The 13036-nt window shown below is 55.4% G+C and overlaps 1 protein-coding gene across 1 annotated transcript; it reads right to left on the reverse strand.

Annotated features, from left to right (window-relative positions):
* Positions 1-565: 565 nt before the first annotated feature.
* CNN1 (calponin 1) lies at positions 566-7632 on the reverse strand. Its single transcript, XM_022557312.3, has 7 exons — positions 6763-7632; positions 4624-4745; positions 2189-2255; positions 1942-2079; positions 1638-1748; positions 996-1142; positions 566-924 (listed from the first exon to the last, which is right to left on the reverse strand). The coding sequence occupies exons 1-7, from the start codon at positions 7057-7059 to the stop codon at positions 679-681; spliced, it is 1128 nt and encodes a 375-aa protein (XP_022413020.3). The 5' UTR covers positions 7060-7632; the 3' UTR covers positions 566-678.
* Between the last annotated feature and the right edge of the window lie 5404 nt (positions 7633-13036).

The raw sequence follows: 13036 nt of genomic DNA on the forward strand, positions 1-13036 counted from the left end.
TGTGGGCGGGGGGGAGCCCATCCTGGGTCCAGCGAGCTCTGTGAGCTCTGTGTGTGTACCTTAGGGTGCATATGAGTGTGTGTGCCTGTGCAGATGTGTGTGTGGGAGATGGGGTATATCCGAGCGAGGCCACTTATGCGTGTGCTAGAGCCACACAGCCTCTGTGACAGAGCAGCCCTGAGTCCTCAGATGACTTTACAGCCATTTATTGTGCTCCAGTGAAGTAGAAAAAGAAAGTGCTCGCGTTACAAACACCGCTGTCACATCCCTTAACGCCAGCTGCAAACCAAACCGCGTGTGTCCGCTGGGGGTCTGGGCATGCAGTTTGTTCCCACTGTGGGAATGGGGGAAGGGGGCGAGCCTGGGCTCTGGGGGCTTTGCTTGGGGGGGCTTCTTGTCCTGGGGGACCCACCTGTGGGGAGTGGGGGACAGCGGGGTAGCTTTGCTCAGTGCATCCTTTGGGTGCTGTCGGGAACACCCGGCTCTATGTTGGACCCAGGGAGGAGCCCCCTTTCCCCCCCACAGGCCCCCCCCAGTCTGCTCCCCCCAAACGCTAACCCTGTAGGCAGGTGCCAGGGGGCTGGAGGAGCCATGCAGGGGGAGGGGGTCGGCGGGCCGGGCTGGGCCCTGCCAAGAGCAGCACCGGCCTCCCCGGGGGAAGGCGGGAGGCCCAGGGCCCTAGGCGGAGTTGTAGTAGTTGTGCGGGTGGTGGTCGTGGGCAGGCTCGCCCAGCTCCGGGTACTCGGGCGTCAGGCAGTACTTGGGGTCGTAGACCTGGCGGGGCAGCCCATACACTGTCATGCCCCGCTGCGAGGCCCCCTTGTTGCTGCCCATCTGCAGGCTGACATTGAGCGTGTCGCAGTGCTCCATGCCCAGCCCCGGCTCGAAGATCTGCCGCTTGGTCCCGGGAGCAGTCATGCCGGCCTGCGGAGGGCAGTGCAGTCAGGCCGAGGGGACGGCGAGGGGCACAGCCCGCCCCATGGCCCCCCACACACCTGGCTGGCTCCCTTGTTGGTGCCCATCTGCAGGCTGATGGTGGCCTGGTCCAGGGGCTGGTCTGTGCCCAGCTTGGGGTCGTAGAGGTGGCGCCGGGTGCCGTAGGCTGTCATGCCCTGCTGGCTGGCAAACTTGTTGGTGCCCATCTAGGGAGCCAGAAGGAGAATCACCCCGAGGCTTACAAATCTCACGGTGGGCCACAAGATGTAACTCATGTCAGCAGACACTTACATGGCCCTCTAATGAGGCACTGTTTCCACCCTCAGGCTACAGACTGGAAACTGAGGCCCAGAGAAGGTGGGTCACATGACTGATAGGTGGCCTGACTTCCAGGGTTCAAGTTCCAGCCCGGCCACTCATCACATGGGCAATCCTGGCAAGTAAGCTATCTTCTCCAGGCCTCAGTTTTCCCGTCTGTATAAAGGGTATGCTGGTAACAGTACCCACCCCCTAGAGCTGTCGGAGGAGTGAGTTAGGGTATGGAAAAATGCCAAGCGTATAGTCTAGTAAAGGCCAAATATCCTGCCACCCCCCCCCCCCCCGCCAAAGCCTGCAGGGACCAGGGCGCCCTCCCAGCCTCCTCCACTCCCTGACCCTCTGCTCAGCTCAGCAGTGAGACCCGGATGTAGAAGGGGCGGTACCTGCAGCCCGATGATGTTCCGCCCTTCTCTTAGCTTCTCTGGCTCAAATTTCCGTTCCTGCTTCTCTGCATATTTCACTCCCACGTTCACCTTGTTCCCTTTCGTCTTGGCCTGGGGAGGGTGAGGGAGGCAGGGACTGACAAGGAAGCCCTGGGCCACACTGTCCCCTCGGAGACCCTAAGCAGCACCTGCTTTCCCCCTCCCACCCACGCGGGGCTCAGAGGGCACAAGGGGCCCCACCCGCATCCCAGCCCCGAAAGCCCGCAGCCCCACGGCCCCATGCCCACCCTTCAGCCACACTCACCATGCTGGCCAGGGCCAGGAGGGTGGACTGCACTTGGGTGTGGTTGGTGTTCTCGAACAGGTCGTTGGCCTCAAAGATGTCGTGGGGCCTCACCCCATACTTGGTGATGGCCTTGATGAAGTTGCCGATGTTCTCCAGCTGGAGGGGAGCCGGTGGCAGTCAGGGGTGGGAGGGGAGTGGGGGTCTGGGTGGAGCTCTGAGGGGCTATGGGCCAGGGGTCGAAAGAGTTAAGAGAGTCTGGGCTCACCTGGTGCCAATTCTGGGTGGACTCATTGACCTTCTTCACAGAGCCTGGCTGGAGCTTATTGATGAACCTGCAAGGCGCAGGGGAGGGGACTGAGGAAGGGGACCCCTACTGCCCCCACCCAAGCCCAGCCCAGCGGAACAAGGGGTCAGGATGACGGTCAGTGGGAGCTTTCCTTTTTTCTGTTTCCCACTGCAGTCAGCCCCCAGCTGCAGCCCCACCACAGACCATCCGCACACACAGGCAGGACCCAGATGGGAAACCAACCCCGGGGAGCTAGACTCGTTCAGGTCAGAAAGTCTCCCGATGGAGGGTGTAGGGGAGTCTCCTGGGTGCACCTGCCTCGCTCGTGACCATGTTTCAATCTCCTTTTGCAAACCGCTACACATCGGAGAGCCCGCAGCTCAGAACTGGGGCCTCTTCTCTGGCTACACTCACCCCCTTGATCTCATCCAGTCTCTTGGCATTTTTTTTTTTTTTTTTTGGCCACGCTGCGCGACATGTGGGATCTTAGTTCCCCGTCCAGGGATCGAACCCGTGCCCCCTGCAGTGGAAGCGCAGAGTCTGAACCACTGGACAGCCAGGGAAGTCCTCTCTTGACTTTAAATGCCATTCATATGCCAACAACTCCCCAACATCTTCCTGCAGCCCACCTCTTACTCTCCATTCCAGCACCCCACATGGGTGTCTCAAATCAAATTCACCCTACCTGGACTCCTGACACCCACTTTCCCCCACAGAACTCCCTCCATCCTCCCCGGCTCAGTAAACCCAGCCCTCCAGGTCTCAGACAAAGCCCTCCGCCGCCCTTGACTCTCCTCTCCCTCTCTCTCACCCCCACATTCCATCCCTCAGCAATTCCTTTTACTCTGCCTCCTGAAGACTTCCAGAAGCCCACCTCCGCCCTCTTCTGAGCCACCAGTGTCTCTTTCCTGGGCTCTTGCCTTGACCTCCCCTTGGGCTCCCAGCTTCCACCTCATCCCCTCCAGATGCTTGTCATCCCATGGCTAAAATGGCCTTCTTAAAACAATTCCGTATGGTTTATCATAGGATATTAAATATAGTTCTCTGTGCTATACAATAGGACCTTGTATAACTTTGCTGTACAGCAGAAATTAACACAACTGTAAATCAAGTATACTTCAATTAAAAAAAAAAATTTCCAGTTACTCCCCAGTTCAGAGCACTCCCATGGTTTCCTATTGCCTTGAGAATAAAAGCCTAACTCCATAGTATGAAGGATGAAGAGGCCCTGTACCATCTGGCCCCCAGCTAACTCCCTCCACTTTCCCTGATCACTGAGGCATGCTCCCACCCCAGGGCCTTTGCACTGGCTGTCCCCGCTGCCTGGCCCACTCTTCCCTAAGATGTCCTGCCGACAACTTCCCTCACTTCATCCAAGATTCTGCTTCAATATTACCTCTTCAGAAAGACCTCCCAGACCATTCTGTACAAAGCAGCAACCCTTCACCCCATGCCCCCCGCCCCCCATCCTTCCCAGCTTGACTCTTCCTCATGGCACTTCCCACCACAGGCAAGTATGTGATTATTTCAACAATTATTTGTTCAATCACCCCCACCGGGACTAAAGCTCCGTAAGCGCCCCAAGTCAAGTCTGTTTTGTTCACTATCCCCAGCGCCTAGACCTGGCTGGCACACAGCAGGTGCTCCATAAATGCACCTCGTCCATAAACGGGTGGGTGGCCCTGCACTCTTTAAGGCCTGGGACACCAGACCATCCCCCGATTCCTTGGATATGGTAGAACAGCATCCCCCAGCCCCTCTCTTTCCAGCAGCTAGGGCTTGGTAACCCTGTGCCTTCAGGAAGCTTCCCTAGCACAAGCTCTGGCTCTTAGGGTCACCCTGCCCTGGGTCAGACTCAGAGAAAAAGACAGGACCCCAGCTGGGCTCAGGGCCCCGCCCAGAAATAGGGTTGCAGTGAAATCTAGGAGGTGGAATCTGGAATCGGGGCTTGGGAGCTGTTGAGGGTTTTCCTCTCCCTCAGTGATTAGGTTCTGAGAGGGGGAGAAAATCAGGGCCCACTTAAATTACTGTGGCACATCGCTCAGTTCACCAAGCCAGCAGTGGACAGCTGATGTGGCCCAGTGCCTTTTCACTGTGACCTCCCTTTCTTGGGACTCTAGAGACCATATGTGTGGCTGCCCCGTATGCATGGCGGCTCAGACTCTAGATTCAGAAGTCATTTCTGTTGGAACAGCGTGGGACTTTGGGCGACGTGTTTTACCTGAGGCTCAGTTTTCTTTACTGTTAAATGGGCACAGTGGTTATCTTTATATCTGATACCTCAAAACAAAGGTATCAGATATAACGTGCCCAATCCAGCTCTGAGCTCTTGGTCATTTGAGGGGCTCAGGTAGTAGAGATGAGGGGTTGGGGGCAGCCCAAGGCAGAGTCTGAGCCATGAGTGCCGCACTCACTCGCAAAGAATGATGCCGTCTTTGAGGCCGTCCATGAAGTTGTTGCCAATGCGGCGCCCTGTCACCCCCTCGATCCACTCTCGCAGCTCCTGTTCCCGCTGGTGGTCGTACTTCTGGGCCAGCTGGTGGTGGGGGACACAGAGAAGGTGGTGAGGACGCAGTGGGGAGCAGGGTTGGCTCCCAGGCCCAATCTAAGCTTCCCTAGCTCTGCTCTCTTCCCTCGTCGCTTCCCAACTAAGGCAATTCTGTCCCAACGTCCAGTTGAGGGGGGTGGGGGGGATGTGCTGAGGGCCAGTGTTGAGGTGGCACCTGCCCAGGGGCCATTCCAGGCATTCTGAGGTTTGGCACCACCGAATGTGGATTAAGGGGTGGAGAACAAGATACTCAGACTGGGGGGCGGCGCCTGGCCTCTTGGTTCCCCCTCCAGACCAAACTTGGGGTTTAGCTTCCCCTGGCCCTGCCCCCCTCCTGGGAGCTTCAGGCAGGGGAGGAGGAGCCCTAAGGAGGTGCCCCTGGATGCCGCCTTGCAGGGGACAGCTCTGTCTTATATCTCTGTCTCAGTGTCTCTCTAGGTCCTCATCCCTGGGGCCCCCTCTCTGGCTCGGGGCGAGGGCCTGTCTTTGCCTTACTCCTGGCCCTGTGCATGTCTGTATTTCTCTGTCTCTCTCCCCATGGCACGATGTCCTCAGTCTCTCTCCCAGCTCTGTCTGTCTTTCCTAGGCCCTGTCATCCTGTCCCCATCTCTTCGTGTCCGGCTGGGGGTGGGCCTCATAGCTCGTCCATCTCTGCTTTCATAGGTCTCTCTCCATCTCTCCGACTCCAGGTTCCCTGCCTCGGGCAAGGATGGGGCTCAGCGGTCTCTCCACCTCTCCATCCCTGTCTCAGTCTTATCTTGCTCCAGGCTCGCCCTCCCCCATCCGTCCCTCTCAAGTCTCAGGCTTCCAGTATCTCTGCGTCTCTCCTCCACCTCTCCTCTCCCACTTTGCCCCCGCTCCGTTTCCCCAGAACTCGCTACCCCAGCCCAGACAGGCTCCGGGCCCCTGGGAGACCCGGTCGCCCCTTCTTCTGGGGGAGGGGAAAGAGGAGGGGAAGGCCCCCTCACCTGGCCCCGGCCTTGCCGCCCCCCTCCCCATCAGCCCGGCTTTATAAAGCAAACCGGCCCTTATATAGCGCGGCCCCACGGGCCGGGCTCCCGAGGCCGCCTTATATGGCGCGGCGGCTCCGCTCGGCTCCTGGGCCGGCGGTGGGGGGAGGGGGGGCGACGCTGGGATCTGTCTCCTGCCCGAGCACCCGCCCCCTACCCGGCCCCTCCTCCAGCCCCGAGGATCCCCCCGACCCAGGTTCCCAATCCCAGCTCCCCATTTCCTGCCTGTGGAACCCTGGGAAAAGCCACCCTGAGCCTCAGTGTTGCCCTCTGTCAAATGGGGCTGGGACTCCTCCCTGGACAGTGCTCAAGGGATTGTTCCAGTGGGTTGGGGACTTCAAGCTTGCTGCCCTGGAGAAGCTGATCCCATGGGGGACACGGGCCGCAAGTTCAGGGGCCCAGTTCTGAATCTCTCTTATATAGGACCTGAGCTACTTGCCTCTTCTTTCTGAACCTCAGTTTACCCATCCATAGCATGAAGGCGATGTCCCCATGTCCTCCCACCCCCAGAATTAGGAGACCCCTGCTTTGTCCCTAATGCCCACTCTCTGCCTATCCCCAGCTGTCTCCGTTTCCTTCACAATCTCCAACACCTTGGGGCCTCACCCCCCAGGAACCCCAGCTCTGGAGCACTCCGCAAATTCTTTGTCGGGCTATGGGGTGTGGGCAAAATCAAGTCCTTCCCCAGACCCCCAGAAACAAAAAGGGTTAACAGGGGACTCTAATCAGGTGGGGTTTCACAATGGGCCAACCGCCTCAGTTTACCTGTGACTGCCTGCATGCCCCCCCATTTCACACCCCAACAGGAGCTGAGGGCTCTGGGATGCTCAGGCCAGGGAGGAAGGTAGCCCCTTCCCCATATACTCGTCGTTTTTCTCTCTCAGGTTCCAAGTCATATGGGATAGGCAGGAAGGGGGTCCAGGGAACCCCAAGTGTGGGGCCTCTGGCCTGGCAGGGCAAGTGGGCCGGGTCGTGGGGAGGCCCTCCAGCCCTACCTTGTTCTTGACCTCAGCTGACAGCCCGTAGGCGGGGCCTCGGTTGAAGTGAGCAGAGGACATGCCGGCTGATGGTGGACAGCGGTGGCGGCAGCGCTGAAGAAGGCGGCAGCAGCTGAAGCTCCGTCTGCACCCTCTTCCCTCCTCACATGTTTTTGAAGCTCGGGAGGCGGCCCGGGCCTCTTCCAAGGCCGTCCCATTGGCCATAGAGGCCTGCCAAGGGGCGGGGCGCCCCCCACCTTGGCCAGCCCCCCTTCGTGATGTCAGGGCCTTGGTATTGGGAGCTGATTGTGTCATTGTTTCCACCTAGGGGGGCGGCCTGGGTTATTCATTTTTGGGGCGGCGGGCAACTTGGCCAGACAGAGACCACCAACCTTTCCCCACTCCCCACTGTTCATTAGCCCTCTGGCTGGGTCTCCTAGTCTCTTTGTGTCTGTCTCTGAGGCCATCTCCCCACATCTCTGAGGTCTTTCTTCATTTCTCTCCTGTCTTGAGGCAGGACTACCACCTGTGGTAGTTTATGGAGCACCACCCTGGTTTTAAGTCCAGACACCAATAGTCTATAAATGTAGGCCAGCCCCTTCCCCTCTCTGAGCCTCTGTTGCCACACCTGTAAAATAGACTAATGATAGTGCCTGCTCATGGGGGTGTTGTGAGGATCAGAAGAAATAATGCCTGGGACCTCCCTGGTGGTCCAATGGTTAAGACGCTGTGCTTCCACTGCAGGAGGCACGGGTTTGGTCCCTGGTCAGGGAACTAAGATTCCACAAGCCGGGTGGCACAGCCAAAAAATAATGCCTCCAATATGCCCAGGGCAGTGCCTGGCACAGGGAAGGACAGGGAATAGCAGTATTTCTGCTGAGAATCTGGCACCCCACTTCTGTCCCCTCCATCCCCTCATAAGGACCTGGGGGAGCAGAGATCCTGGATCTCACCCTCCCCATCCACCTGTGGGTTGCCTGAACCACGGAGTGGCTGTGTTAGTGGGTTCCAGGCCATGGACACCCCCATATATTCCTGTCCCAGCCAGGCTGGCCTGGAGGGAACACCTGCAAGCAGCCCTGCCTGTCCAGATCTCACCCCTGTACCATAGGGGTGGATGACATGCCCACGTCATGCCAGGTATGTTTAGGCCATGTTAGTGACACTTGGATAACATGTCAGCAACCATATCATACACTAATGATACATCAAGGACATGCAATTTGCTGGCCACATGCTAAGGGCACAGCTGTGATGTACTAATAATGACAACAGCCCTTATGTTAGGCCCCGGTCCAAATGCTGTACATGTATCCACTCATACATACCTCACAACACCCTCAGAAGTGGGTGCTGCTATTATATGCACTTTACAGATGCGGAAACTGAGGCACCGGGGTGTGGAATCCCTTTCCCAGTGTCACACAGCTCACTAGTGACAGAGCAGAATTTGAACCCGGGCCTCTGCCCCTAATGCTATGAGGCTAAGGCAGGGTTTCTCAATCTTGCTACTGTTGACACCCCGGCTGGATAATTCATCGTGGGGGCGGGGGTCTGTCTTGGGCATTGCAGAACTTTAAGCAGCATCCCCAACCTCTACCTACTCAGTGCCAGAAGCAACACCCCCCCTCACTTTAGTCTTTTTTGTTTTGTTTTGGCTGCACTGCATGGCATGCGGGATCTTAGTTCCCCCTATCGAACCCGAGCCCCATGGGGGGTCTTAACCACTGGACCGCCAGGGAAGTCGTTCCTCCCTTCCCCCCACCCCACCTTAGCCTTGACAAACAGGAATGTCTCCAGAGGTTGCCAAATGTCCCTGGGAAAGCTATGGGGGTGAGGGGTTGGCAGCAGATCGCTCCCATTTGAGAACGACTGGGCTAAGGCAACCACCGACAAGTTGATAGCGTGTAATGGTATATTGAAGATACGCTAAAATACATAAAATGAGCAAACAATTAGCTCCTACTACGTACTGAGTGCTTTGGATCTGTCAACTCATTCCTCACAGCAGCCTTATGATGTGGGGTCTAAATGTTGTACAGAGAGGTGAAGCCGACTGCCCGGAGTCACACAGCTCCAGGGTGGCGGAGCCAGGATTCAAACGCATAGGTTGCTGGATCCTGCCCACACTGAGCGGCCCGCAGCGGGCCACAGGTCGCTACTGCGCAGGAGAGGACCCGCGCCTCCGCTAGCCCTCGGCCGGCGCCCCCTGGCGGCCCAGGAGGGCGGGGGCGGGGCCTGGCGGCATCCAGGCAGCGATGACGCAACGCGCTGACTCATTCGGCCCCGCCCCCCGGCCCGCTGTCGCTTGGCCATTTATAGAATCCGCGCCGGCTCTGAAGTCACTGCCCAGGCACGACGGGGGCGGGGTGGGGGAGCACTTGGCTTGCCCCCAGACGGGGCAACCCGGGGTCTCCCTAGGGGGCAGCCCTTTTCGGGTCCGTTTGTCCATCCAATTCTGGGTCGGTGTCTCTGTATCTCTTGCAATGTCTTTTGGTCGTTCTGTGCCCGTCTCTCAGCGTCGCCTAGCCTTTTTATGTCTCAGCCTTTGTCTCTCTCTGCGTCTCTATGAATCTGCCCATCTCACTGTCTCTGTCTTTCTCTCTGTCCCCGTGTCTCCTCTCTCTTTATCTCGCCGTCTCTGCGTCTCAGTTTCTGTTCCGCGCCTCTTGGTCACCGTTTTTCACTGTGTCTCTGTATCGTCTCTGTTTCTGTCTGATGGATGGGGGTAGAGGCGGAGAGAGGGGACTGATCCCATCCCGAGGCCCCAGCCCCAGGGGACTCCCCCATCACTGGCTGCCCGGTGTGCAGACCCCCCACTCAGCTTCTATTTGGCGCTTCCCAGGCCGCAGCCCCTCTGTGCCTCAGTTTGCCATCTAAATGAGAAGGATGGGCTTTAGTAAGGAATAGAGTTTCTTTTCTCGAAGAGTCCAGGACAGTCATGAAAGAAAAGCTCTGCCTTTCCTCAGTCTTATGAGATCCCCCAGAAACTTTCTGACTCTCAGAACTAACACACACACAAACCTCTGTGCCTGTGCCCGGGAGAGTCTCACCCCCTTCACTTGCCTATCTTGGCAGACCGTGTCTGCCAGCACCCCCAAACCCACCCCCTACCTAGCTCTCCTTTCCCCAGATGGCTTCTGTTTCTGGAGGGCTCACTCCATGCCAGGCACTGTGCCAGGCACAATCTCACTTAATCCTCACCACCACCCTCTTGAGAGGGGAAGTCTTAGACCCCTTTTTATTTGGGGGGGGCGGGACGGTGGGGGCATGTGGGATCTTAGTTGCCTCCCCAGGGATCAACCGGAGCCCCTTGCTTTGGAAGCACAGAGTCTTAACCACTGGACTGCCAGGGAAGTCCCTTAGACCCTTTTATAGATAAAGAAAAGGTTCAGAGAAACCAAGTCACTCTCCCAGGGTCACGCTGCTTCTGCTGCTCCCACATCCTTCCACATGTATTTCTTGAGTGCCCAAGCACGCTCTCATCTTTGTAGTCCCTTCCGCCTCGACACATTTCCACAAGATGCCTGTGAGCCCTCTCCCTCATTTCCTCTGCTCAGATGTCCCCTCTTCAGAGAGGCCCTCCCTGACCACCTGCTCTAAAATAATGTATCCCACACCCCCAGACTGTGAGAGGATGGGCAGGAGGGAGCTATTCAATTAAGTGTTTGCACCTGACAGTGGATACCTACGTCTGCCTCCATAAAAACTTCTATTTGAATAAGTGATTTTAAAAAGCCCCCTCGGGGCTTCCCTGGTGGTGCAGTGGTTGAGAGTCCGCCTGCCGATGCAGGGGACACGAGTTCGTGCCCCGGTCCGGGAAGATCCCACATGCCGCGGAGCAACTAAGCCTGCGCACCACAACAACTGAGCCTGTGCTCTAGAGCCTGCGAGCCACAACTACTGAGCCCACGTGCCACAACTACTGAAGCCTGCGTGCTCTAGAGCCCGTGCTCTGCAACAAGAGAAGCGACTGCAATGAGAAGCCCGGGCACCACAACGAAGAGTAGCCCCTGCTCGCTGCAACCAGAGAAAGCCCACATGCAGCAAGGAAGACCCAACGCAGCCAAAAATAAATAATTAAAATTTTAAAAATAATAATAAAATTTAAAAAATAAAAAGCCCCCTCCACAGGACTTCCCTGGTGGTCCAGTGGTTAAAAGTGCGCGCTTCCACTGCAGGGGGCGTGGGTTTGATCCCTGGTCGGGGAACTAAGCTCCTGCATGCCGCATGATGTGGCCAAAAAAAAATGAAAAAAATAAAAATAAAAGAGTGGCCCGGATTGGCAAAAATCAGAACACCTCATAACAACAAATGCTGGGGAGGCTTAGGGAACATCTTTGATGGGCATGGGCAGTTTGCTGATAGCTTTCAAAATGATAAGTGTCCTTACTTTTTCTGGTGGTTACTTTTACGTGTCAAGTCAACTGGGCCAGGGGGTGCCCAGATACTTGGTCATACATTATTCTGGGTATGTCTTCAAGGGTGTTTTTGGATGAGATTAATATTTGAATTTGCAGTCTGAGTAAAACAGATTGCCCTCCCCAATATGGATGGGCTTCATCAGATCAGTTGGAGGCTTGAATAGAACAAAAAGGCTGATTCCCCCGTCCACTAAGAAGGAACTCCTCCTGCCTGACTGCCTTGAGCTGGGACATGGGTCTTTTCCTGCCTTCAGACTGGAACTGAAACACCAGCTTTTCTTTGGTCTCAAGCCTGCCAGCTCTTGGACTGGAACTTATACCATTGATGCACCCGGTTCTCACACCTTTGTTCTTGGACTGGAACTACATCATCTACCCTCCTGGGTCCCCAGCTTGCCAACTGCAGATCTTGGACTTGGACTTCTCAGCTTCCATAATCACATAAGTCAATTCCTTATAATAAATCGTCTCTCTCATATATATCAATATATATATGTATGTGTACATACATTTTTTTTTGTTTTTCTGGAGAACCCTACCTATGTAATACACCTTCTGAACCAGCAAATCTCTTTTTTAGAATATTCCTAAGTACAAGTGTAGGTATGAAGAATCACATTTATTGCAGTGGCCTTTTAATAACAAGTCACCCTGTAGATCTATCAACAGGGAACATGTGAGATAGACAAAGATGACAGCAGAATATACAGCACTTTGTTTCAATTAAATAAAGGCACTGTGGTGCTGTGGTTAAGACTGTGGGGCGGGGCTCTGGATCCATATTCCATGGGTTTGGGGCATACCCTGGTGCTTCCTGGCTGTGTGATCTCAGGCAGGTGTCTTAACGTCTCTGTGGTTGAGTTTCCTCCCCTGGAAAATGGGCACATTAATAGTGTCTGCTTCAGTAGGCTTGTTTCTTTTTAACTTTTTGTTTGGAGATAATTTTAACCTTACAGGAAAGTTGCCAAAAAAATAGCACAGAGAGTTCCCAAATACCCTTCACCCTGCTGCCCCTACTGTTGACATCTTACATAACCATAGTATGCTTATCAAAACTAAGAAATTAACTTTGGCACAATACTATTAATAAACTACAGACTCCAGTTTTTTAACTCATGTCCCTTTTCTGTTCCAGGACCCAATCCAAGATCCCTCATGGCATTTAGTTGTCATGTTTTCTTAGACTCCTTGGTCTGTGACAGTCCCTTAGTCTTTCACGACCTTGACACTTTTGAAGAGTACTGGTTAGTAATTTTATAGCCTGTCTCTCAATTTGGTTTGTCTTGATTAGAGTGGGGATTTTGCGTTAGTGAGAAGGATCCCAGAAAGGTGATGTTCCCTTCCCATACCAAGGGCTTATGATGTCACTATGACTTATTGCTGGTGATGGCCCCTTGGTTAAAGTGATGTCTGCCAGGACCCTCCACTGTGAAGCTGCTATTTTCTTTGAGTTGTTTTGAGGACTGCGTGTTAAAGGGTCTACATCAGGGCTTCACACATACTATTGTGCTCTGTGTTTAAAAAAAAAATACCCCTCCCCCAAAAAAGTACATGTCTGTGTTTGAATCAACTACTTCTGGAAGGATAAATTAGAAAATGAGAGCTGCAAATGCCTCACTAGGAAGATGAACAACGGGAGCTCTAAAGGCTGCGGCCAGGTTGGTGAGCCCACCACCACCCACGCGTGCCTTCACTCAGACCCAGCTGAGCAGATCGAACTGCGCCTACTTATAGCTGGGCACGCCCAGCAGAGGGCAGTAGCACTCCCAGCAGCTGCCCACGTGGCTGTCAACGTGCTGGGGAGGGTGCGCAAGCCCTCCTGGACCGGCAGTTGATTGGCTGTAGCGCCTCTTAGATCGGCCAATCAC

Source organism: Delphinapterus leucas, unplaced genomic scaffold (genome assembly GCF_059928025.1).
Source record: "Delphinapterus leucas isolate spDelLeu-1000000601 "Yukka" unplaced genomic scaffold, BTC_Dleu_Yukka2 spDelLeu_asBTCV2_sq25, whole genome shotgun sequence".
Classification (NCBI taxonomy): domain Eukaryota; kingdom Metazoa; phylum Chordata; class Mammalia; order Artiodactyla; family Monodontidae; genus Delphinapterus; species Delphinapterus leucas.